This window comes from Arvicola amphibius, chromosome 9, assembly GCF_903992535.2.
Source record: "Arvicola amphibius chromosome 9, mArvAmp1.2, whole genome shotgun sequence".
Classification (NCBI taxonomy): domain Eukaryota; kingdom Metazoa; phylum Chordata; class Mammalia; order Rodentia; family Cricetidae; genus Arvicola; species Arvicola amphibius.
The window spans coordinates 16352246-16379419 of record NC_052055.2 but is presented as its reverse complement, the minus strand read 5'-3'; the positions used below and the strand labels follow the sequence as shown (position 1 = coordinate 16379419).

Here is a 27174-nt window from a genome sequence, read left to right as displayed (position 1 = left end):
AACTGAAAAAGGAAAAGTGACCCAAGAGGTTATCAAATGAATACTTTATTAGAGTCATAACACTTATAAAATAAATTTATCAGATTTTAAGACCAACCAACACTTTCTCGTTTGTACAGCTAAGATATGTAAAGAGATTCTTAAACGCCATCATTTTTGTTCAAGTGCTTTGTCACGCAGCTCACCAATCTTGAATGCAATCAATCTACAGATCTAAGTATTCACAGTTAGTGGGCTTTGGGTTCGGGTCTTACTAATCTAGAAGCAATCCATTTACGAAAGGACCACAAGTACATCTGAATGAACTCATTTAAGTTAATACCAAACCAAGCATGGCCTGTTAACACCTTGCGGGGAGGGATAAAAATCTCAGCTAAATTCTAGTGTATTACATCTTAGTGATCCAAAGTACAATGTACAATGTATCTTTATGGCACATTTATGACTTCATAATATATAATTCATAATCCAGGTTTTTGGTGTGTGGTCTGGAGTTGGCAAATAATGAAGGAAGCAGGGCAATGTAGAAGAGATAAGAGATACGTGTAAGGCTGCGAGACGGATTCCTTCAAGCTACACATTGAAGTGTCTTTCTTTAGCTGTACCACCAAGCTAGCCCCAGTATGTTCTTCTTTTGGGAGAGTATTAGATAAACAGCATTTGGCCACTGGTTATGCGATTGAACATTATGCTGTTCATTCACGTTTTTTCTCTATGTTACAAGAAATCCAATACTCCAACTTCATGACACTCTCAGGTGATGGATGGGTCAATCCTCAAGTCCCCTTTTTCCAGTAGCAGCCCTGTTAAAGCAACGGGCAAGTAACTCGAATGAGACTATAGTGGGAATGGTAGCCTAGCTTTACTTTGTTCTCCATTGAAGCCATTTGTGGTGCATAGCTAAGCCCATGATGTCAATGGGCAGATTAGGATTTTTTTCTTTCTGTACTCTTCAGCCAGAGCTAGCTTTTGTGTTAGCTGCTGTTTTAAACTGACTTTGTCTGCCTGACACCAACATAAATACAACATAGATATCTGGGCTATTATCAAAGCATGTAAGAACCTATAGCTTTATGTTATAGTTAATAGTCTATTCAAATTTAACTCAGAAAGGAAATGCAAAAACCATCAGGAGTAAAAATTCAATTCTTTAGAGGGCTATTTGGAAAAGCTTTACACACATAAATATTTATATATTCATGCACAGGACAAATAACCACATTCTATGGCATAAATAAACCAAAGTAAGATATCAGCACAAGATACCAGTTCCAGTAGTGATTAACTGCCTCTGGGGATCTTGTCTTAAGCACTCTCATGTGAGATCTTCTGAGCTCTTAGGAAACCATTAGTTTGGAGTTTATTTCATACCTTATTTTTCTCTACACCCAAGGCTCTGCTGGGGTTTGCTTGAGAAGCTGTATGCCCTTTCAAGGGTAAGTATTCAACTAGTAACAAAAGGCAATGTGATTATTGCAAAATAAAAGAAAATATGTTATGTGGCTCATCTAATGAGGTTGATAAACTTTCATGATTAGTTCAATATATGGCAGTAGTTGATAGAATTATGGTCTGTGGACCAAATCCAGTCTTGCTCCCTTTTTGTAAATAAAGCTTTATTAGGATACACACATACTCATTTATTTACATAGTGTCTATAGCTGCTTTTATGTTACCATAGGACAGAACAATTGCCACAGAAACCATATGGCCTACATATGTGCTATCTGACCCCTTTATGAAAAATGTATATCATTCTCTGTTTTACATTAGATATAGAATTAAATGAGAAGCCTGCTTGGGATACATTGTTCTAGTTATTTACTGTTATTAAGGTCTGGGTGACTTAAGAAACAAAAGGAATACTATTGTTTTGTGAACAGTGTCTGCATATTTTAAGAATATGCAGGGGAAATGTACTTAGAAAGGGAAAGAGCGCTGGAAAATGAAAGGATATTTCTCCAGCATCGGAATAAAATGAAAACCCCACAAACATAACAAAGCACAGCTTTAACTTAGGTTCTCTCTGTACAAAATCAATGGTGCTTGGAAGGCTGGGACACACGGTACCCAGGTGAGCAGACAGATGAAGCGGACAGGTGAAACTAGCGCACAATCTCGGTTCCCAAGGAGTGTTACGGTCGCCATCTTCGCAAAGCCAGAACCAAACTGCAGCCATAACAAGCTGTCGTCATAAAGGTAAAAACCTAAGAAAAGGGAAGAATAACTGCTATCAGATTCACAGCATGGACTTCTAGAATACCCATCCCAAAGCGATCACTGAATGAACACTCACCAGCTGACCCAAAGATGCCCCGGTACAGAGGAATATTTCATTGTCTTCTATGTTCTGATGATTTTGTTTTATCTCCTCACAACCCCGAGCATCCATTTGCACACTACAGCTCTTAATTTTCAAATCTATAGTCAGTCTTACATCTAATATTTGCTCACATATTAGGCTCACTTGAGAAGTATTTATTTATTTTAAATTTATTTATGTTTATTTTGTGTGCATTGGTGTTTTGCCATGGGTGTCAGGTCCCCTAGAACTGGAGTTGCAGACAGTTGTGAGCTGCCATGTGGGTGCTGGGAATCGAAACTAGGTCCTCTGGAAGATCAGTCAGTGCTCTTAACTGTTGAGCCATCTCTCCAGGCACCGTATTAAAAAATTTAGTCTAAGTTATCTAACCATCCAGTAGTTTTACAGCTAAAAATATAGTCACTAGCAAACTCTGGGGAGACATCAAATCATTTCTGTGAGTTTTCAAACTCAGTGCACAGAACCCACTTTCTCACATGGGAGCCAGGCCTCACACAGAAGCCCTGCTCTGAGAGCTGCTTCCTTGGAGTCAGGAAGGTCTTCATTAAGACCAACTATGCATGCAGCATGGCACTTCGTGAAGATAAGCAAGCCGTCCACATTGTCCCCATGTAACACTTAGAGGCTTGTGGTGAAAAGAAGATTATAAGACAATACAATTCAGAATGAGAAACTCTCACTATCTCAGGTAGAGATTCTTAACCAGGAAGCTGTGGCTCGAGAAGGGGGGGGGGCAGATCCCACCACAGCAATTTGTTACAGTTTAATTAACCCTTCCCCTGCTGCCCATTTCTGTGATGAATTTCTAATGTAAGCCATGTCCCGTGCGTGAGAATAATTGCTTTGGGAGAAGCAATGATTAGCGAGAAGGAAATTCCCTCATTCTTAACTACACTGAGTGAAAAAGAAAAGGTAAGAGATTTAATCCAGTGTGCCGTATGAATGACTGGTCAATTTTAGCTGCTGAAAACTCAGGAGCTGCAGTTCTGGCTGGACCAGAGTGGGTGGGTAAAATGGAATATCACAAAAGACTGGAAGCATTGGTCCACACATGGAGACAGATTTCCAGAAGACGCATGTCTAGAAAAGAACTCTATAGAGAGCTCTAAAAGCTGAGCCCTTTAGGGGGCAAGGGCTAACGAGGAAAGACACTACGTTCACTGATGCACTCTAGGAATTATTAAATATCAATCAAGACATTTCATTTCCGAAAGGAATTTCATTTTGTGATAGTTTTAAAAATTATCCATGAAAATGAAAAAAAAAGCCCCATTTTCTTTGCATTATTTAATATAAGATGTCAAGTTCAGTACAATATATGAACGAAAGAGGAAAAATGTTTTTAAGTCACCATGGAAATCTTTCTTCTGTATCCCATCTATCATAGTTGCTGGTGAATTTGCCTTACCACTCACGGACACTGACCCCAATAATGAGAACTGAAACTTATTCATGTCAGTCCCAACCGCCCCCCACCAAAAAAAAAAAACCTTTCTACTTGGCAGGCTCACGGTAAATATGCAGCCAATAATCCCCGTTAAAAATGGGCACAAAGTAGAAAAGAGCAAAGCTAGAAACAAAACCTTGCAACAGTGCATCTTAACAAAGTCAGGTGCTATAGACTCAGTGTCACCTCAGGTAACATCAGCATCTTTGGGTGCAGTGGGGTCACACACAATAGAGGTGACGACAGCGCTTTGCTACAGGGTTGCTGAACAGATAAATAAATAGCGATTGCATATTTAGTATTTTTTTGTTTGCTTGTTTGTTTTTTTTTTTTTTTTTTGAGACAGGGTTTCTCTATATAGCTCTGGCTGTCCTGGAACCAGCTCTGTAGACCAAGCTGGCCTTCAAACTCATAGAGCTCCACCTGCTTCTACCCCCATGAGTGCTGGGATTAAAGGTGTGAGCCACCGCTGCCTGGCTTACGTCTTTAATTCCAGAGGCAACTATTAAAAGACCATTGCTGCCCGAGGAGCCTCCTGGGTGCTTGGCCTTGGGAGGACAGCACTTCCCTCAGGGAGCACTTACGGTGGCTGCCACGTTGACGTTGTACTGGCTGTCGTTCAGGAGCGGCTGCACCACCATGGTTGTGTTGCACTGCAGGTCATGCAGGGAGGTGGCCACTGCTTCTAGTAAAAAGGCTCCAAAGTAGAAGACAAACACGACGAAATGATAGACAAAATCCTGAAAGAGGCGAGAAGAGACATTTGTAGGTAAAAATTGTAAGATGTTTTCCTGTTTTTTTTTTTTTTTCTCCCAATGAAGATTTAGATAGGAAAGCTCAGAACATGTAATCCAATTGTTTTACGGATGTCTATTTTGATTCGTTTAGCAAAACCCAGGCTATTAGAATCTAAATAAACCCACCCCTAACTGTGGAGGGGTGCTGATTGTTAGCTGCTGGGAGAGGGAGGATAAGTTGAGCCTGCTCTGGTAGAAGACTAGAGATTCAAAAACATTTGGGTAGCACAAATTAGTCTTGAGGTCTGTTTTTTAAAAAAGGAGCTACAGAATGGTGGCCTGGGTGACAATAACCAAACATGCTCTGTGAGAAGCTCCAAATTCCCAAAGAACAAAAAAATACCACGGCCTATTTTGTTTGGTACAATAGTAAACTTTCTTATACATTGAGTTTAATAATCAAATACAATATCAGTTTAGATTAATATACAGAGATATCAATATCAACTAAAATAAGATTAAAGTGTCTTTAAATTACTTTAAAACTAAGGTAAATGCCATCTTTAAAGCTCAAGTATATATTTAAAGTTCAAGTCCTTTTATGAATTTCATATACTTAATAACTATTTTATTTTGAGTATTTTTTATTACAATTATAATTATATATAATCCTATATTCTGCAAGATATAGACTTAGTGATAGAATTCAATGGCATACAACCTTACATTTCATTAAAAACAAAGAATATATAGTCCTGAAAAAATTATTATTTTTAAGTTATTTTGTATATTACTGGTATTAGTGTGAAGCACAACCTTTTAAAATCCTGCTTTTTTGAGTTAACCTACTATCCACATCTTATTTTATATTTATAGCTGCCACATTTCAGTGACTTAGTTAGAACAGCATCCTATCCCTATAGTTATCTTTTATTATCTGCTTTGCAAACAGAATTTTGTTTTTCTTTTCACACAAAGGTTAGCTTTTGGGAGGAGGATCAGTCCCATGCTTATCTGCTTCCAAAGTCAACTTTCTCTCATCAAAAAGTTAAAATAACTGAATAATAGTAACCGACAAATAGAAATTACATAGTTATTGTGTGTATGTTCTAAAATATGCATAGATTATTAAATAGCGAAATTGAACTACTTATAAGTATTATCTCACAAAGTCACCTTTTAAATAGTGAGAACATTCAAAAGCCACTCAACAACTTTCCAGTACACATTGTCATTAGCCAAAGTCTATACTACAGAGCCTTTGGAGGTGTACATTCTTGGGATTCACGTTTCATATGGTAGTTCTACTGTGAGATTTTAGAGAGGATTTCATACCATATCCCATAGTAATGGTACTGATTTCCATTCCTACAAACAGTGTTTGAGAGTTCTCTTCAAAGTCTACTTTCCCCCCTCAAATGGAATACTTAAAATATTACTAACAAAATTACAAATGAGACTGTTGTACTGACTTTGTAAATATTCACTCAACAGTGCTGTTCATAGAATTGCTCTTAACATGCCTAGAATGTTCTGCTAGCTCAAATTTAGCCAGGGTGAGATGCATAAGGTATAATGTAAAAATGCTCTCAGTGAAACACATATCATTGCTCATTGACCCAGACACTTACTGATCACATATCTAAGCCATAACCAATGCTCAGACACATGTGGTCATTTGGTTACTCCATAAATGTTCACTGACAAAGGTCAATACCCAAACTGGAATGTCAGAACATTCGTGAGTTAAATGTATCAGATTGGTTATTAATTATTAATAGCCGTAAAAATTGAGGTCTATTAAAATTGATTATCAATCACTCATTTAATTTACTAAAGACTCTCAGAAATGTTTGTTTTATCTCAAAAGCCCAGGCTAGGGGCTGGGGAGACAGTTCAGTCAGTAAAGCACTTGCCATACAAACAGGAGGACCCGAATGCTAACCCTGACTCTTATGTTAAAAAGCCTGGAAAGATGGCATGCAATTATAATCTCAGCACTGGGGAGGTGGAGACAGAGCAGATCTCTGGGGCTTGGTGGACAGCTAGTCTAGATGAGTTCCAGATCTTAGTGAGGGATCCTGTCTCAAAAAGCATGGTGGATGACCCTCAAGAAGGAACAACACCCAAGACCCTATGGACATGCACATACACATGAACACACATACATAGCTATACATACACCCCTGGCACCTTTCACACAGAATAGCAAGGATTACATTGAGTGACTGGACTTGGCAACTGTTGGAAATTTACTACTTGTCTTTTGCATGACCCTATACTATCAGTTCCTATGACTGGACTTTGGTTCTTAGGGTACTTTGTTCTTGGGTTTCAATAGACTTGGGGCAAGTTTATGTGTCTGAGCCACTCCCTGGGTGGCTCTCAGGGAGTTGTAGTACATTTGGACTGAACCTAGTCACTGCGCCCAAAAGAGGATCTCAATGGGCAGGTTGTGCAACAAAGCTTCTCATGGACTTGGCCAATGCTGCAACACAAACGAGGCTTGTCTTATTTAGTTTACTTCGTTTGGCATTATCTAATACAAGTCTTTCTTCTTTCCTCCCCATAAAACACACACACATACACACACACACACACACACACCACAAAACAAAAGGAAAACCCCCAAAATAAAAACAAACAAACAAACAAAAAGCAAAAACCAAAAAAGCCAACCAACCATCACCAACAAAATCTCTTTTTCTAAATCCTTCTTAGAGCCTGTTACTTAGCAGCTTTGAGATCACTTCAGTCGTTTTAATGTTTTTACTTCTTGACCATCATGTAGTTTTAGCTAGGTTATTAACTACATGATGATTCTTTCGTTGCCTTGTCTACTGCAGAGATGTTTTGAAAGCCTCTCTCAGGCTTATCTATCTTTGCCACTAGAGAGCTACACGTTGACAGCTGGACACCCCGGTTGCCTTATTCTAATTCCTGGTAGACATGGGAGCCACATGAAATGTCTTCTATAGGGTCACTCATGGTTTGAACATTTGCACTGCACTGCGTGTTCTCAAATACTGGAAAGCAGTAGAACCATCTAGAGAACTTACTCAAGCGTAGACGAATAAGCTCCACCCCCCAGCTTTGGACTCAGCAGTCTGGAGAGGGTCAGCTGAGACTGTATATTCTGACAGGAGTCCAGGTAATGCTGCTGCCTTGGTTTGGGATTACCTTTTAAACACCACCCTTGACAGTTCTTCCTTAAGGTAGGCCCAGTCCTGTTCTGAGCCTTCTTCACATGCAGTTTCTCCTGACTAATCCAACCAGCCAGCATTCACATGCCCCAGTGCTCTGCCTTTTCACATTTTTTATCAGACAACCTCAACCTCAAACATCGCTTGGAATTTTCCTTTCAACCCACATGACCATTTTCAAACTTCTAATCTTGAGTCAGTTCTCCATTCTTTTGTTTAGGACTGAACATTCCCTAAATAGGAAGGAAGGAAGGAAGGAAGGAAGGAAGGAAGGAAGGAGGGAGGGAGGGAGGGAGGGAGGGAGGGAGGGAGGAGGGAAGGAAGGAAGGAAGGAAGGAAGGAAGAAAGGAATGAAGGAAGGAAGAAAGAGAGGGAGGGAAGAAAGAAAGAGGAAAGAAAAAAATCATAGTAACACCAATGACGAACTCTGGTTAAATGGCAGCATGGAGAAGGGAAGACAGCCATTAGAGCCTGAGCTTTATTACTTACTGATAGTGCACACCCTAACCCCAGCACCCAGGAGGATCACCAGTTTGGGCTATATTCTGCTCTAATTATATATATATATATATATATATATATATATATATATATATATGTTTAGCAATACTGTCTCAAAGGGGGAAAAGTAGTCTAGGATAAAATGGCATACACTATAGCTTAGGAAGTTTAAATTATTAAGTAATGTTCATAGCAAGGATCGTATTAAATGTATGTCCACGAGGCTTGTGAAAAATAAAGGCAGATTTATTCAATTGTATGAGATTTAAAAATCTTTCTTTTAAACAGTACCCTTCCTTAGCAAATTTACCTTAAAAAGTGAGGGGTATAAGTTTAGATTTTTTTCTTTAAAGTTAGACCAAAGTGGCATTACATTAAAGTCTCTCATTAATCTTACCCTGCCCCCGCCACAGCCACAGCTATTTCAAAATCAAAATCAAAATCAACTTCCCATCTGGGCAGGTGGTACATACCTGTGATCCTAACCACTTGGGAGGTAGAGGCAATAGCGAGTTCAATGGTAGTCAGGGCAACTAAGACCCCGCATGAAGGTAAAAGGTGTAACAGGGTTGGAAATGCAGCTTAGAGATGGAAAGTTTGCTTAGCATGCAAGAGGCCTGAGGGTCATTCTCCAGCACCACACAAGACAATTTTGGATTAAATGTTTTATTATACCAATCATAACCTAAATAGGAAGCCTTTGAAAACACTCCAAACATATCTGTATTACAAATGTGAATTGATCACAATTAATAAAAAAAAAATAGAAAAAGTCCTGGGGAAATGACTTAGCAGATTAAAGAGCTTGCCGGGTGAGCAAGAGAATCAGTGCTTAGATTCCCAAGATCCTACTTAGATGCCAGGTGGGTGTGGTGGTCCCACCCATCAGCACAGCTCCAGGAGGAGCTGGGGATTTCTAGAGCGGGCTGGGCACTAAGAGCTGTTCTTCAATCAGGGAACTCTGGTTTGAATGAGTCCCCACCTCAAAGAATAATGTGCAAGAGTTACTGAGGAGGACTCCTGACACCAACCTTGGGTTCATAGGTATAGGCACATATATGCACGTGTTCCCCACACATGTGTCCACATGCATGCATACCACATGCACAGACAATGTTTATGGAACAATGGAAAAAGTGTCAACATTAGTGTTCTACAACAAAGACTTGTAGAGAGCATATTATTTCCGAAATGTCCTCCTATGTCTCTCAGTCGGAGAATAGGGGTAGTATTAGATCATTCACAGGGGAAATTTTTTTAGTAGTTGATGTCTAATAATTCTGGAATGCAACAATTAGAACTTGTACCAATCTGAAGACAACTCCACGATGTTCATGACTCAAAAACTGTCCTGACCTGGGAGTGCACAGCAAGCGTGAATACCCATGTAAAGCTCGAGAGGTGATCAGAACATGGATCCATGCGAAGAAAGTCTTATACAACAAGGAAAAAAAATCTATTCTAAACCAAAACAACATTCAAGGAACTCGAAGGAGGCAGAAAGGAACTGGATCCTGGGAACAATGCCCACCAAGCAATGAGCCCCGTGCCATGGCAACCACAGTATCACATGCTGTGTTCAGCTAGTACATGGTGGACAATAGTAACTTGAAACTATGACATCTGAAATGTTCCAATGTTGAGAATTTTTGAGCAGTAAAGTTTGTGCAAATATTCCAGATTTTTTAAAATCTACATACTTGAGATGCTTTTGGTTCTAAGCACTTACCCAACCTGTACCTATTTCTTTTCCTTAAGGGACAAATGAACAAACAGCACAGGATGCTCTTCCCAGATGACCTATGGAACAAATCATCAAAGATTTCCTTTCTTTTTTCTTTTTTTTTGAGACATGGTCTAACTTTCTTATCCCAAAGTGACCTTGGATTTGAGTCCTTTCTGACTCATGCTATGGAGTGATGAATTATGGATTTGTACTACCAGGTCCAGCCTTTCAACACTTGGATACAGCGAAACAATTAAAGCACTTGGGAAAACCAATAACCTACAATGATTACTAATGGTCACTTTAGTATTGAAAACAGGATTTAATACAAGCAGCTGGGATCAGGGGAGGGCAGGATACAGTACAGAATCTGTCCATCAAGACCAGAAATGACATCCAGAAAGTATTGAAGCATTTAAAAGATACATGTACCAGTCAATTAGAAAGAATACTAGATGCTGCAGGATCCTAGCGATATTTCCAGACTGAACACTTCAGTTGCTAGGCAATCGGGAGATTCTAGAAGAAGGGTTTGGTGGTGTGAGATACTGCATTTAGGAAGAGCCAGCAGATGATGAAGGATCCTGAGGACCCATTACAGGCAGAGTGGGACAAACCTGCCTCATAACGTCTTTGAATCTAATACCTAATGTCCTGCATTTCCTTAGTAACTCAGAGATCAACCAATTCCTTGGCAAACCTTCTTATGGGAAAGGCAGGCACTCAGAAAGAGGAGATGAAACATTTATTTATATTCTAATTAGGGATCCAGGATTGTTATCACATGACTGAGTAACAAATACTGCAGTTAGCGGAAAGGTAGGAAGACACTATCTCAGTGACCTCCCAGAATCAGAACGTCCAAGTTCTAAATTACAAGACAAGCCTCAGTGTCTTTGAGAAATTAGAAAGATGGTTGATTGGTGATTATAAACCAGACACAAAGCTAAGCACAATGACACTCATTGTTTCCATTATTCTTTAATGGCATCTGGTAAGGTACTTATTACTACTGCTGTAAACATCTGTAATTATAGCTCTCCTTATGTTTTGAGAATAAAACATTTCCCTTTAACATTTATCCTAAAGCTGTTGGGGAAAAATACTATTTACTCAAAAAGAATATATAGTGATAAAAATATGGTCTTACTTAAGTTTCTAAATACCCAAGTATAAATTGGAACCTGTAGGGGGTTCCCTATGAGTGTCCCTAAAGCCCTGTCCACTGTAGATTGGAATCGTCCCCACTGGCCTTTTCCAATTTGTCCCAGAGAATGAAGGAAACCACAGGCATGGAAAAGAGTCCAAACCATAAATGAGAAAATACAGTCAGTCATTCGTAGTGAATGGTGCTTTATTTTAAACACTGAGCTTAATACTTTGTTATCAATTTATTTTTCAAGACTCACTGTTTTAATTCATTTTGAAGAAGAACTGTTTATAAAATATTGTCTTTCAAAACATCGGGAAAACCAATATGGAGCTACTTGTTTTCTGAAAAGGTTGGACAATCCGCCCGTCCCCATGTCTGTCAGTCGGTAGTCTACTACTGCCCTCCGTGCCTATCAGTCTGCCCTCCACGGACACCAGGAATGTAAACAGTGCACAGGCATACATGCAGGTAACACTTGCATTCACATAAAATAAAATGAATAAATCTTAAAGAAAAAAAAAACTTGGAGCATTTACATTGTATTGTGTATTCTAAGTAACCTTCAAGTGACTTACACTTTATAGTACAATGTATATAGGTAATATGGAATTTTAAAATCTGCATATTTAATGAAATATATGTACTAATATATATATTATAACGTCCATGATGAGAATCTATAGAAGCTTGCACCCCAGGTTTGAGGGTATGTCATGCAATCAGTGCCTCTCTTATCAAGGTATGGCTAAACCCATTTAAATCTCTGAAGAAGAAATGAGTGGAAAATTTTAAGATGTTCCAAAGGCATCTATTCAATTAGAATGCAACTCATTTGTTGCATCATATAAAATCAGTTTTGAAAAAAAAATGACCTAAATCATAAAAGTAACAGTGTGAATTCTCAGTTGTACCAATGTGGAAATTTTACAAACTGAGGTCCCATCATCCACCAAAACCACACCTGGGCACCACAGTGATTCCCTCATGCTGACCTATTTTCTCTTCTATGCAGCAACGGAATGAGTAGATATTCAGGCATTTCTGAACAGAATGTGACATTTGTAAGTTTCTTACATTTTCTTGCAATAGACTTACAATAAAAATGTCTTACCAGGAAGTTCCAGTTGGCATCAATCTGAGTCACCATACCAGTGAGGAACAGGCCCAGGAAGAGAAGGGAAAAGAAGAAGGCTGTTACAGATACAAACATGACCCATCCTTGGAGTAGAGGTAGAGGAACGCTGGAGGAAGCAACCAAAATCCAGACCAGTCCCCCAAGCACCTGGAAGAAAAACAAAACCCAGAGAGTAGTAGCTTTGCCTCAGAGCACTTTTGTGCCACAGCTAAACATTTGCATCAACTTTGCTCTCACGCTTCTTACCCTAGGCTCCTGTGCTCATCTCTGCCACCCCATTTATCATTGTGTTCATACCATTACACAGATGCGTTCTTCCCTCAGGTGCAAGAGCAGCTCTAACCAGAGTTTGGGTTAACCTTGTACCTGGATTTTCATGCTGGATTCTCTTCCTCATCCAAGTGCTATATTGTCATCTCCACACACCTGCAGCATTCTCCAGCCATATACACACACCTGCACTGTTCTCCAGCCATATACACACACCTGCAGCATTCTCCAGCCATATACACACACCTGCAGCATTCTCCAACCATATACACACACCTGCAGCGTTCTCCAGCTATATACACACACCTGCAGTGTTTTCCAGCCATATACACACACCTGAAGCGTTCTCCAGCCATATACACACACCTGCGGCATTCTCCAGAGATACACACACACACCTGCAGCATTCCCCAGCCATTCTCAAACACCTGCAGTATCCTCCACCCATCTACACATACCTGCAGTGTTCTTTATACATTTCCCCACACCTGTGGTATCCTCCAGGTAGCCTCACACATCTGCAGCATTCTCCAGAGATATACACACTTCTGTAGTATTCTCCAGCCATGTACACACACCTGCAGTGTTCTTCATACATCTACCTACACCTGCGGTATTTTCCAGTTATTAACATACACCATCCAGTTATCTGGCTGCCTCTCTAACCAGCACCCTGTTAATGGGTTTTCATTTTAATCAATACCCTACACACTGCTTGGTCTTCATTTCCTCTCTTTCTGCTCTCATTGCTTATTGGAGAGTTCCTAAAAGAAGAACAGTTGTAACTTTCTAATTTCCCATGTGCAGTGCACATTGTTCTGTCTTCGTGACAGCCTATTGTACTTTGGACATCAGTTCCTACTTGTACAATCATAGCTGCAGATGTTGTTGAAGAGAGTAAGCAATAACAAGCCACCAGCAGTTACTATCTACCATGTTCTAGAAATCAAATTTGTACCTTAGATTTATGTCATAGATGATAGCTACCCAGACATACGACTGGGTGCTGGGAATAAAATCAAGCTGCACTAGCCGCTGCCATCACAGAACTCAGCCTATTCTAGGAGATGGGCAGCTAAGCAAGTGATGAAAATACTTCTGAACCGATGCCAGACTGGGGAAGAAACTGGGTTTTAAGCTTCCACAAAGTAAATGTTACAGAGCCAGATCTGAACAGCCAGGAAACTTATCATAAACCCCAGGACTGGAATAGGATGATGCAGAAAGAATCTAGGCAGGAGATGAGTCTGTGATGCTCAGGTAGGCGTCAGGATAGCACATAGCACAGGCAAGGAACACAGAGCAGCGGGATGTGAACACCTGAACTGAATGGTAATAATAGGCTGGAAGGTCTTGAGGACAGTCAAGGAGATTTCAGTTCATGCAAGGCAATGGCGGCCATGCTTATCTTGAGCAGGAAGTCGCATCTTCAAGACCTGCACTTTGAAGTTCTTCTGGCTAGAATGTGAGACTAGACTGGAGAGGGAAGGATGCAGGACTCAAGGCCACACGGGATGACAGCATAGCATAAATTATTATGAAGGTATGGAGAACAGAGAGGAGGTAGAACATGATGACTGTACTTGATCAGAGAGAAGACCTGACAGGCAAAGCAAGTAAGGGAATTCCCTAGGTTTCTGGTGCACGGAGCTAGGATGCCATGAGAGAACAAACACTGGAGGAGAAACAGGGCAAAGATAATCAGGTTTTTTTTTTTTTTATTTTTTGGTTTTTTGAGACAGGGTTTCCCTGTAGTTTCTAGAGCCTGTCCTGGAACTAGCTCTTGTAGACCAGGCTGGCCTTGAACTCAGAGATCTGCCTGCCTCTGCCTCCCGAGTGCTGGGATTAAAGGCGTGTGCCACCACTGCCCGGCTGATAATCAGTTTTCTCCATTTTACCATTAAAACAAGAAAAATGGCATGGCCTTTGCAAGACACAGTAGACCTTTATGAGATCTTATCAGTTCTTTTTATCCCATAAGCCCTCCACATTTTATATTACAGAAGAAAACTGCAGTTCAAAAACAAAGCTTGTTCATGTCTGAGTGGCTGCCATTGCTGGCTCAGAGTATCACTGGAGTCACTGCAGTGTGCTTGAGCCACTAACTCAGATCTAACTTGAATATATATATAAAATCTGCCAAGATCTACCTATTCACAGCTACCTGCTCCTGACCCCCTCCCTAGAAGGGACTTATTACCTATCGGACATATAGGGTAACTAAATGCCTTGGCTTTTTCTTTGTCTTCACTAACAGACTACACTACATCTTAGACCTCCATACCCAACTAATTTATTAATTCCATGGTAATTATTTTCTATCAGAGACTATGCTAGATTTGGCATCATAAAAAGTTTACTCACATCCTTGCTTCGAAAATGTCTCAGGCAGAGAGGACCATCCCCCTCGCCCTGCCCCAACACAGGATGTTTTCCTATTTGTTTAGTGAGTAAACAGACTACTGCTTATATGAGAGCTGTCTGAGCTGCCAACCTGGAAGGACCACAGTATGTGGCTTCATATGTACTTAGGTAATACCCAAATTGCTCAGTTGCAAAGGATAAAAACATTCAAATTTTAAGACAAAGGGCTCAGTCAGTATATTTTGATGTACTCTGAAAAAAATTCTATAAACATAATAAATTACCACTTGTGTAATGATAGTTCATGGTCCACTTAATAAGTTTATAGTTGTGGTATTGTATCTCAATTCCTATTACTTTCATATAAAAAATTAACAACCTCCAATGTTTTACACAATAAATTTAAGTAATGAATATTAATGAATGTTAATTTTTAACTGCTACTTTATCAGTGATCACGAGAGTTCAAAAGAATTTGTTCCTCAAAGATATTATCTCATCTCTTATATCATTTAATGACTATTTGAAGGCAGCAAGAATGTCTCTAATGCATCAACCTTTTGTTTCCCTGGGTCTTCCTTCTAGTAGCATTTCCTTATTTGTTACCCACAAATAATTTATATTACTTTAAATGCAGTTAATGAATTTTAAATTATTATTAAATTTCAATTCATGCAAGCACCATTTACTGAGCAGCTATGTGCAAGGGTAATGAAAAATAGGGAACTGGCTGTCATTCATTAGAACAGGCAAATTAAACAGACAAACACAGTTATATTGCTCAGGCATTGTGGTAAGGTAACATCTCTAAGTAATCCCTTGAATCAAAGTAGTATTTAGTAAACCTGAACTCAGATAGATGGGCCCCGAACCTACTGCTGGACAGTGAGCAAGGACATTCAAGCAAAGAAGCAAACAGGTGAGGTTGCAGCTCTCAGCGTTCTAACTGAGGGAGACATAGGCACCATTAAATCTGATTCAGAACAGAGTGTGGCAAGCGCTATAAAAAGAACTGAGCACAGTGAGTCCCATGGAGTGGGAGAGGGGAACAGCAGTGTAGCAGGAGGTACCCCGAAAGGTGGGCAGTAAGGCAGATTTGAAGTCAGGCTTGGGCAGGGAGCCTAACATGCACAAGAAAGAGTATGGGTGGACCGCTCTATCAAATTCAAAATTACAGCCTTTCCCACACCTCAAGCTTGGAAAAGGAAACTTGGTACTTACAGAAGAACTGATCTGATTGGCCTCATCTGTGGTGTGGGGGCGGCATGGCAACGGGAGGCAGAAGAGGGAATGAGTGCTAGCTAGTTCTTTCTTTCTCAATTAACCTCACCCACACACCAACTCTAGGCATCATGTTGTTTTTGTTCCGCTCCTGGGCTAGCTTTGAGTGACAGTGGATGAGGGCAATTCAGCTCTCGTTTAAGTGAATGAGTGGATGGCACAATTAAGCTCACCTTAAGTAGCCACATCAAGAGTATTAGCAATTGGCATCTACAAGACCCTGGATTCGATCCCCATTCTCACATACACACAAAGAACAGCTTGCTGCTGTAGGGTCACTCTGGGTTTGACTATTTCTTCCCTTCTTCACAATTTCCTTTCAGTGGAAGTTACCTTTCCTTCTAAGTGTCTCAACCTGGCCTCCACACTAATAAATGGGCTTCAGGTGAGACCGCATGCGCTTAGAATACTGGCTTCCAATTCCAGGCTTTAGTAAGCTTGGAACATTTCTCAAATAAGTGACAATCACTAGTGCCCCTGTCTAGCTTTTAGGGACAAACAGGAGAGCAGTGAACTCGTTAAAATCCGAGGGAGAACTGATAAAGTATCCTGGCAGCAACAAATGTGTATGCTGCAAAAGCAAGGAATTAAAAATGCGATGGTGCACTCACGTTCTCATTCTGGATCTGAGTTCACAATCTGACCTCTGTCTGCTGCTGCTCCCCAGTGTTTTGAAAAGCATGATCTTTGTGTGTGAAATGTGCTTCCACTTCACATTTCTGTAAGGAACTACATCAGAGCTCGCCTACCCAAGCTTCAAACTCCAACCAAAGGTTCCTCTACAGCCGGGTAACACAAAGGAGAAAGCCTTCTAGAAACATTCTTCAGCTTCCTTGTGGATGGCTGTCCTCACCTTTTTGGCTTCAGAGGTACACATGGGCTCAATTATGTTTTGAGGAGAAGTTATTAATTTGTTACCTGTTATGCTTTGAATGTGCAATGTTCTTCTGCAGGCTGTCTTGGGGGACTGGGAAATCTTTTAGGGGTGGGGTCTTGCTGGAAGGAGTTGGTCACTACAGGTCAGGCTTTGAGGATCACAGCCTAGTTCCCTTTCTGGCTTGAGCTCTTTTTCTACTACCTGCTTAGAAGAGATCTAAGGGGCCCGCTGTCCATATCTGTGGCATGAGCTCCACTATGCCTTCCCTGATACCATGAACTGTCCTCTCTGAAACTGTGAGCCAAATAAATTCCCCCTCCTTTCAGTTGAATTAGTGAGGTATTATAGTCTCACTGTTATGGAGAAGAAACTAATGCACTACTCATTTCTAAACCAACAGATACTTTTGTGGTTTAAAATGTTTGTCGATTACATTTGGCCTATGTAAGCTAGAAGGGTGTGGCTTGACTAGAGAACTCTTCCCATAAGAAATCCAAGGGGTGGATATTCACCTACAGATCACACCACCCTGCCTGCAGGCTCACAGTTGGAGTTGAAGCAGGTTTTCCCTAGGAACTGTCTGCTGGTTAAAATATGTAGACCTACAAGAAAACACCCTGGCAAGGATGCAACATTTGTGATTCTGGTTGTGTGGATTACAGACATCTCAACCCATTGCCTATTTGAAGGACTCTCCTATGCTCTCAAAAAAGTCATTTTAGCAAATATCTCTTTTCTTTTCAAAAGACACTGATTTCCTGACAAGTGGGTTTTTTTTTTATAAAAAGCACACGCTCTGACATTTTAGATAATAACTTTTCAACCTATTCAATACCTCCATTTTTGTAGACTATACCATTGTCTTAAGTAAACAGGCTAATTTCTAGTAATGTTGGAAAGAAGAATAGAGGACACCAATCTTAAGAGACAAATTACCAGGCCTATCCTCAGAGAAAACTACTTAATTATTTAGAATAATTTTCTGTGTTGTCTTGTTATTAACACAACTCACCATGTCAACTCTCCTCTGCAGGGAGACTGAACAAGTAGCAAGCTTGTGGGTGCCGAAGTAAGTCTCCTCGCAAGATTTACAGAGTCTGAATATGAAGGAGAAGGTAATACAGTGATGGAACTATTAGCCAACACATTGGCTTTTTATAGCCAAGTCTGTTCTAAGAATTTTGTTGTTTTTTTTTTATCAACTTCATCCTCACAGCCTGAGGAATATTATGAGCCCCCTTTTATAGGGAAGTTAGTTGAGGTGCAGGGCTCTCAGTAGCTTTGTCAAAGTCACACAGTTAACAAAGGCTTGATGTGGGATTTGGACTTGGCTCTGGGTTCCAGAGCATATGCTTTTACCAAAGTTTAGTGTTCATTCTAGACTTAGATTTCTATCAACTTTCCAAATGACTGCCTCAAGTCATGTAAAACTGGCTAAATGGTAACACAGGGAACATTCATCCGAAACTTCCGAACCCCTCACCTACTTGTTTTCTGTTTTAATGGGTGCTTATTTACTGGGTACCTGTTCAATGTTATAGTTATAAAAATGTTTAACATGTCTAGAATTTATTGCCTACATAAAGAGAGAATGTACAATCAACCCCATGCTATATATAATTTATATTCTGAAAGTTTTTTGTTTTGTTTTGTTTGTTAAACTGGACACATACTTGTTAGGAGATACAGTCTTTGACTGGTAGACACCTTAACCAGATAGACTATATGATGCAAGTTCCTTTACAATGTGGTTGTGCCCAGTGGTAGCCATACTAGAGACCCTGGGTCCCACCCACCTAAACTTGCTTTTTTTTTTTTTTCTGGAAATGCTCCTTTCCCAATCCCCTTTCTCTGCATCCCAGTCCACCATCTCATCCTCTAAACACAAAGAACTAGGTGCACTTGTCCATGCATCTATCTGCTTATCATACAACAAATTTCTGTATATCTGACCTGTGGAAGCATATCCTCCAGAAAGGCTTCCCTGGCTGGAAGCCATCTTCAGTGTTCCTGTGGTTACTGATGCATGTATTCTTTTGACCATTTACAACATCTAGATTGAAATCATAGACGCGCATGCCTATCACCCACTGGGCTGTGAAGTCAGAAATGGTAGCATTTCCTTAAATGGTTCTGAACACTGGGAACCCAGGGGACACTTTCTACATAAGGTATTCAGTTGTGTCCTGCTCGAAAGAAACAGAGACCAATCAGCGAACAATGTATAGTTCTAAAGAAAGTGCTGGAAGAGTAACTTCAGATCCCAGGAACGCATGACTGTCTAAAGTCATGTCCATTTCCTGGTACATGATGGATGTCAAAAATAGGTAAGGAGACTAGCAAGTAGAAGCATGTCCTCCTCAATTTTCTGGTGACTATAGTATGAGTACCACCTCCCATAAGATCTTTGGATGCTGGGAAAGAAGGTAATGGAAAAAGTGGTCATCTATTGCAAACATACCTCACCAGCACCAACTTTCAATCTTTTCTGCTCCCCAATTTTCCAGACACCCTAATAGGACTGAAGCAGCCACTGTAACTTTTGACCAGGCTAGCCCTTCAGCACCTGTCATCCTGATTGTGAACTGTGCTGTCATCCATCCAGATTGCTCCTGGATTAGCGTTGGTGCAGGTTGTGGGCTATAGATCACACTAATCTAGAGCAAGCAAGATTTGTTTTTGTTTTGTTTTGTTTGTTTGTTTTTTGTTGTTGTTGGTTTTTTCAATTAAGGAAAAAATAAATTCTGGAAAGACATATATAGACTTCATCCATGAACACAGTCTGTTAATTGCAAAATAGATTTTACTTTCTGCTCTGCATTTGACATGCATTTGTCAGTGCTACAAAATATTACCTTAACCTCATGTGACTCAGACTTCTATGTCGGTTTTTATTTTTTGTTTGTTTTTTTTTTTGTTTTTCGAGACAGGGTTTCTCTGTGGCTTTAGAGCCTGTCCTGGAACTAGCTCTTGTAGACCAGGCTGGTCTCGAACTCACAGAGATCCGCCTGCCTCTGCCTCCCGAGTGCTGGGATTAAAGGCGTGCGCCACCATCGCCCGGCCCTATGTCGGTTTTTAAATAGCTAATGCAAACCCTAAAATAGAAAGCAAACAGTGTAGGAGAGAAATGAACTCTGGCCTCTTTGCGTTTGTACTTATCAATTCCCTTGGTTTCTGAAATGTCCTTTCCATGTAGGTAACTCCCTACCATGTAGATTAAAAATGCCTGCTTGCCAATGTCCTGGTAGGGACTGGATAAACCACTACCTCCTTTCTTTCTTTCTTTTGACTGTTTTCCTTCTGAAAGTCCTCATCCTCATAAAGTATCAGACAGGGTCGCTATGAAAGGACTCAACCCTCTTCCATAAAACAGGGTAATGAGGAATTCAGATCAAACTGTGTAACTGGAAAAAATATTAACATTTGCAGTTGTAAAGAACATGTCTGCTCCCTAACTGCTTTTTTCCACTTGTCAGTTCTTCTAGAATATTCTTACACACTGTTTGTATTATAAGCCAATAGCATAGCACGTGCTGACTTCTGCATGTGTGTCGCACATAATACACTCACCTGCTACCAGTTCGACATCATGGTAGGGCCCTTTTAATTCAGTCCCATGCCAGCAAATATGTCAAGTCCACAGCTCCTACCACCAGGCACAGTTTTATACAGCAGCATAAACCAAATCTCCTCCCCTTGACCTTTCCCTTTGCAGCTCAAGGTCAATCCTTTCAGCAAGTTGGTTCAAAGTCTTTAAATTTTTAGTTCATATTTCTTAGAGGGCTGTGAGTCATGGAACATGAATGCTGAACAATGAACTCTGGCAGGGGCCCTGGCACATTTTCCCTTTCAAAAAGTTAAAGGCTCTTTTCCTGTGATTAGAGATTTTCAACACATAGGCACAGGGAGAGAAAAAAGTAGTACGCATAGGATAAAAACCCACCTTGAGAGGCAAACACATTGGTTGCTAGGTCTCCTAATCCACTTCAAACAGTGTCTCTTTGCAATCAAAATCTATTTTCTGGCCAAGGAAATAAAGATCTATATGCCTGAACATTTACACAGGAGTCATGTTATACTCAGACATTGGCTGGAAATAGTTGGACATACCTCCCAGAGTCCTCTGCGTGACTACTGCATTTGCCTCCGCCCCTTCCCCTCCCATCAGCCTCACCTAGTGCTTATCTCAGATACATCTTATACTTCAGCCTCGCCCAGTATCACTTAAGAGAGCATCCAAGTTCATATATTAGTCGACCAGCTAAGCCTTGGGTTTTTCTCCTTTCTCTATGCTTCTTTACCTCGGTTTTATTCCAGAGTCTCATCACATCTTATCTAAACTACAGTAATAGTAAGACACCCATCCACACACATACGGTGATCTGGCTTTTTAATCTTAATCTTTGTGTTTTACAAACAAATTTCATTAAAGATTTCTAAGACACAAGTCTGACCACATTTAACCCTGTTCTCAGCAGTACTCCTTGGAGAATATATTCAAAGCCTGACCTATTTGTCAGCAAACCTCAGCTTCCATTTTTGCCAGCAGCAGCATCTTCCTTTTCCTTTTCCCATCTTCTTATTAGTCATGCCAAACGCTAACAATTGCTAGCGTTCTCTTCTTCTTCTAAATCTCTGAGGTTTGCGTATGCCCTCCTTTCTATCTGGGATTTTGTTTCACCATTTCAGGCTAACCTCAAATGTTACTACCCCACTAAAGCTCCCTGTCCTATCTCTCCAGTAGTCAAATGTTCTCTTTCTCAGAGTATTTTCATAAGCCTACCTCAGCATTTCTCAAAACTGCAAATAATATTTGGCTTTTATCTCCTGCCACACTTTTTTTTTCTTTTGAAACAAGTTTTTCATGAAGTATCTGCTGGTTGTCCTGGAACTCCCTGCGTAAACCAACCAGCCTCAGATTTACAGAGCTCCATCTGCTTCTGCTTCCTGAAGGTGGAAATGAAAGGCATGGAGCAGCATGCTACACAACGTCTTTTAAGGGCAAACACTATATTTTAATCAACAGATAACAAGGGCACAGAGAGAAGGCCCAATAAACAGTATGTTCTTTAATATGTTATGTTAAATAAAGGAAAATAACTCTGGTGCTAAAGCACTACAGTTATTTAGAAAACAAGTTCTAGAATTCCTCTCAAAAGGAAAAATCTAAACAAATAATTTGAAGGTGTTTTCTTAAATACCCAAGCTGTGTGAGTCACTGAATAAATCAGTTACTGTTTTCCACAATAAACAGTATTATGCTTGATTCTTCTTACACATTTTATAAAATAATTTAATTGAGAACAGGATCCTAAGTATTTTGTGTAGTTCAAGAGTAAAGACACTCTGATATTATTACAGCTAGGCCTGGACAGAAAATGCTTCGGTTTTCTTCCCCAAATAGAAGTAACACAGACACACTCATGCACGCACGCGCACACACACACATCTATCTATCTATCATCTATCTATCTATCTATCTATCTATCTATCTATTTACCAACCACCCACCTGTCTGACCATCTGCCCATCCATCCATCCATCCATCCATCCATCCATCCATCCATCCATCCTGTTAACTAGATTATAGGGGCTTTCAGGTAAGGAGGCATCTAATCAGTTTTGTACACAGTATGCAGCCAGTATATAGTCATTCCAGAAACACTGAGAGGATTTGCAAATGGTTACATCTCATTCATGAGAGCAAGTGTGGGCATTGCATGACACTGTGCTAGTGTGGACAGCCTTGGGTGTTAGACCTCAGTGTTCCTGTTTTCCCATCATTTGAGACAGGGTCTGTTTTGTTGTTGTTCACTGCTGCCTAGGCGAGGCTCTCTGGCCCATGAGGTTCTAGGGATTCTGCTGTCTCTGCGTCCTATCTCACACATAAACTAGCACAGAAGGCAGATTTTCCCAGAGTTCTGGTAATTTGAAGACAGGTTCCTCCAATTTTGCAACGTCTTTTACTCATTGATCCTTTGCCCTGACCCCTGAAAATGATAATTTTCGGTGTTAAGAATTTATGCCTGAGCTAACAACTTTGTATGAAACTCATACAGATGTTTGGTAAAGAGACATTGGGTTAGGATAGCTTGGGCCAAACCCAAAGATCTGGCAAGTTAGGAAACCAGTAGTAGAATATACCTATCACAAAAAGCATATCATGGATACAAAGTTGGAACAGTTCTTGCTTATGAAACAGATGTTGTAAGCTGTCTGACTTGGTTCTGGTGGCAGGCACTATTTTCAGAGAGTCCTGAGTGCAGTACAGTACCAGAGACTGGGATTAAATTCCTTGAGCAAAGTTAGTACGAAAACTGAATCCCAAGACTACTGTCTCATTAGCTGGGTCTCCTACTGATAGATGAAAACATTCTCACTGAGCGCAGTTTGCACAGCATCGGAGAGCAATGTGACACAAAAGGAAGAAATCTTGGAGGCAATTGGATTTTGACGGAAGGTCGAAATTAAAAAGGAGTTTAGAGGCACCCAGAAACATCATCAGAAGCTAAAATAATTGGTTCCAGGCTGGAGTTCAATTAGTGTTTGAGACTGTGCCTAGAGAATCCTCACAATTAATTTACAGAGAGCATAATTTCTAAAGAGGAGCCATGGGAGCCTGTGACTTAGAAATAAAAAAGTCTCAGGGCAATTGTGAAACTTAGGGATAAATCTGCTCCGAATGATTGACTTAGCTCTTGTCTGTACATCACCGGGAGTGGGCATTCTAGATAAAAGACCACCAAGGCTGACTGTTGACTGCTTTCTTAATCTTATGATCCAGTATCACTAAGCATTCCAGAAAGATGGGGGCCAAGAAGGAACTGTTGGTTCGCCTCAAAGTGGCTTTTCATATCCCTGAGGTCACTGGTTTCATTGGTACATTTTGATCCTCCCCCTGGGGAGAGGTAACAGGAGTTTTGGGGAAGAGGTAAATGATACTGTCGAGTTCAACTTGGAAGGATGTTTGGGTATAAAAACTAAAATGTGGGCCTAGAAAGGTTGCCCACTCTAAGTAAAGCCTTTGTACTTTAATCCTGAAGAGCCCAACTTCAACCCCCAGGACTCCCTGAAGAAAAGCTGCCAATGGTGAAGCATGATCTCGGTGCTAGACAGGCAGAGACAGGCTAATCCCTGGCCAGCCAGACTGTTCTACCCTGCAAGTTACAGGCCAGTATGAGATCCTGCTCAGCCTGATCCCCATGCCTAAAACAGAGTTGACAGGATGGTGAGACGGCTTGGGACGACAGTGCCTAGCCTCAAGCCTGTGAATCTGAGGCTGACCCCTGGGAACTACGTGGTGGAAGGAGAGAACCAACTCCTAGAAGTTCTCCTCTGACCTCCATTCAGGCCTTGTGGGAAGAGCATGCCCTCCCCTTCCTTCGACATACTATATATATATATATATATATATATATATATATATATATATATATATATAAAATCTTCATATATTTATATGAAAAGATGGGCAGCTCCTGAGCAATGACACCCAATGACACCCAAGGTTATCCTCTGGCCTCCATAGGCACTTGAACATACAGACATAAGCCTTCACACACACATACCCCCACACAAACTGAACATGTGCACACACACACACACACACGCATACGCACATGCATGTACACACACATGCATGCACACACATGTAAAAGTGCAAGTCCAAATGGCTCTGGGAAGAGACTCTTCTATTTTGATAAGAATCTGAGCATGTTTCAGGGTTAGGTAAGTTGCCAGAGGAGCGGAAGTTTGAGAAAGTAGGAAGCAGGACACCTTTGTGTAGTGGAAGTGTGGAGGATACTTCCCCGTACTTGCAGGATGTAATCATCCTATCCATCCTAACAAACCAAAACATTCACGTTTGTGAGGAAACGTCTCTGAATTGCTCTTTTCTACAGAGCCTGGTCCAAAAGCTCTATCAGTGGGCTGCAGTTATTCTGTGTATTCGGATCTCTAGGGAGCCTTCGGGAGAAATTAGCTGACTCTGGGTGCACCCCTAGAGATTCTGGTTTAATTAGTCTGGGCTGGCAACCACACTTTTCAAAGCTTCCAAGTCATTAAGTACAGCAAGGGTTGAGAACTAACTACTGCGGTAGATAGGAAAAGGAGATAGGGACCTGGGCGAGGGGAGTTCAAGAAGTCACCTCTTTGGTTTGTTCACCTTCAGAAGTAGAGTGTTCCGTAAAGTTTGGCACATCCACAGGTGGGCCCTGAGTGCCATTTGATTGGGTAACACGCGGGTAAGACTTCTACCCATACGTTTCCTTATGTGTGTGTGTGTTCCATATATGTATGCACATATCTATCTACAAATTATATTGTATAAATATAGTTGAGTAATATAGTTAGAAACATAACCAACATATCAAATTTGAGATTAAATGTATAGGACTGCTGCGGATGGCGCTAACGTCAATCGGTCGTTTTATGAGGAGCTTCTGTAAATTTCAGGTAAGTAGGAAGTAGGTGAAAACGTGGGAAAAACCCGTGAAAAAGGAAGCAAGCATGTGGGACTTGAATATGGCAGGAAAGGAGCCCGGAATTTGTGAACTCTTTCTCCAAAGCTTCCTGTTTTAAAGGTTGTATGCCCCCGACAGCCAGGAGGCTGGTCCAAAGTCATCTCCTCCCTGTTCCTCTCATATGGATGCCTGAGAAAGATCTCAGTCTCCTTCCTATGACCTGAACCCACGCTAGGGGGGCTTCTAGCCTCAGCCACTACCTGAGGACAGGGGCCACAGCCTGTGACTCACTCCCTTGGGTCTCCGCGTTCAGATTCCAATCTGAGCCAAACCTAAGGTGGCTTGGCTACCTAAGCATAATGGGGCAGAGAACCAATGCTCACAAGGTTTTCGGCTCCGCAGCACAAAAGGGAAGCCAGAGTGACCCAGATCCAGGTTACGCAAACGCACAGGAGAGGACCAGTGACATGAAAACCCTAAACGGAGCAAACAAAAGCAGCCTGCAGGAAAGGTCCCACCTTGCTAACACTTCTTTCTATTTGACATTCTCCGGGCGTGATGCAACCTCTGTTGCCCAATTTATATTTACACATTCCCCACTTGTCCACAAAGAGCTTCAAAAGCTCCCAACGCCACAGCATTCCTTTCCTAAGTTCAAGTGTCTAGTTCAACAAGGTGGCAGGGCAGGCCCGTGACATCAACTTTTCCAGGGCCAAGCAAAGTGTTCTGAGAAGGTTTGGAATTCTCAGGTAAACCTAAAAAGGACAAGGTGCAAAGGCAAGAGCCTTGCTGACAGCCTCGCTTCCACTTAGCCCCACCGTTCTCACGCCCACTTGATTACACACCGCCAACTGCACCTACAATCTCACCTTTCACCCTGCCCTGCTCTTCCCCAATCCAAAGGGCATGAACGATGGCAAGGGTGAGTGGGGTGAAAACCATACCCAGGCTTCAGCCTCCTCCTCCTCCTCCTCCTTTTCCTGGAGCCTCCCGCCCAGGCTTTCCACATCTTAGCAGCTTCCTGGCCACCCAGTCCTTGGTACACCTTTGCACCACCCAACAAAATGGCAGGTTAACGACAGGAGGGGCCGAGGGCGCTGGATCCTCCTCTAGCCAAGCATAAACCCTGTCCAAAGCCGAGTCCCCAAGCCACCTCCAAGCGCTAACACCCTTCTCCTGCCCAAGTGCCTAATCTTGGGCCCTTCGCCTGCTCGCTTTCTAGGGGACATTTCCATTCCAGGCCGGCGAGCAGGTGTCCGCGTAACAGGTGCCAGGCGAGAGGCCGCGGCACAGCGTGGAAAGGACCCCCGAGACCGTCCGCAGGAAAAGGTCACTTCTAGAGGAAGAAGCCTGAAGGAGGACACCGAGGGCCAGACCGGGCTGGGGGCAAAGATGCTGCTGCCTGTCCCTGTTCCTGGGGCTCGATCGTCGCCTATGCTGCCCCACTTACAATCTCCAGGCAGACGAAAGCTCCCGAGTAGGTCCGCAGGATGTCGGGGCCAGTGGGCAGGGTGATCCGGGGCGCCGGGAAGGACACAGCGGGGTTCGGGGGCGGCGGGACCGCTCCGCCGGCCGACATGCTGCCGCTGCTACGTCTCCGCGTACAGCCGCCACCGCCTCCCGCGTCCCGCCTCCGCCTCCCGGGCTTGGCCGCCGCCGCCGCCGCCGCCGATCCGGTTCGCGGGGTCCGGGCGT

At 41.6% G+C, this 27174-nt stretch overlaps 1 protein-coding gene across 1 annotated transcript; it reads right to left on the bottom strand.

Moving 5' to 3' along the window:
- Positions 1 to 29: 29 nt before the first annotated feature.
- On the bottom strand, positions 30 to 27174 carry Mal2 (mal, T cell differentiation protein 2). The gene is made up of 4 exons (XM_038342995.2): positions 26930 to 27174; positions 12202 to 12372; positions 4355 to 4510; positions 30 to 2207 (listed from the first exon to the last, which is right to left on the bottom strand). The coding sequence occupies exons 1-4, from the start codon at positions 27056 to 27058 to the stop codon at positions 2136 to 2138; spliced, it is 528 nt and encodes a 175-aa protein (XP_038198923.1). The 5' UTR covers positions 27059 to 27174; the 3' UTR covers positions 30 to 2135.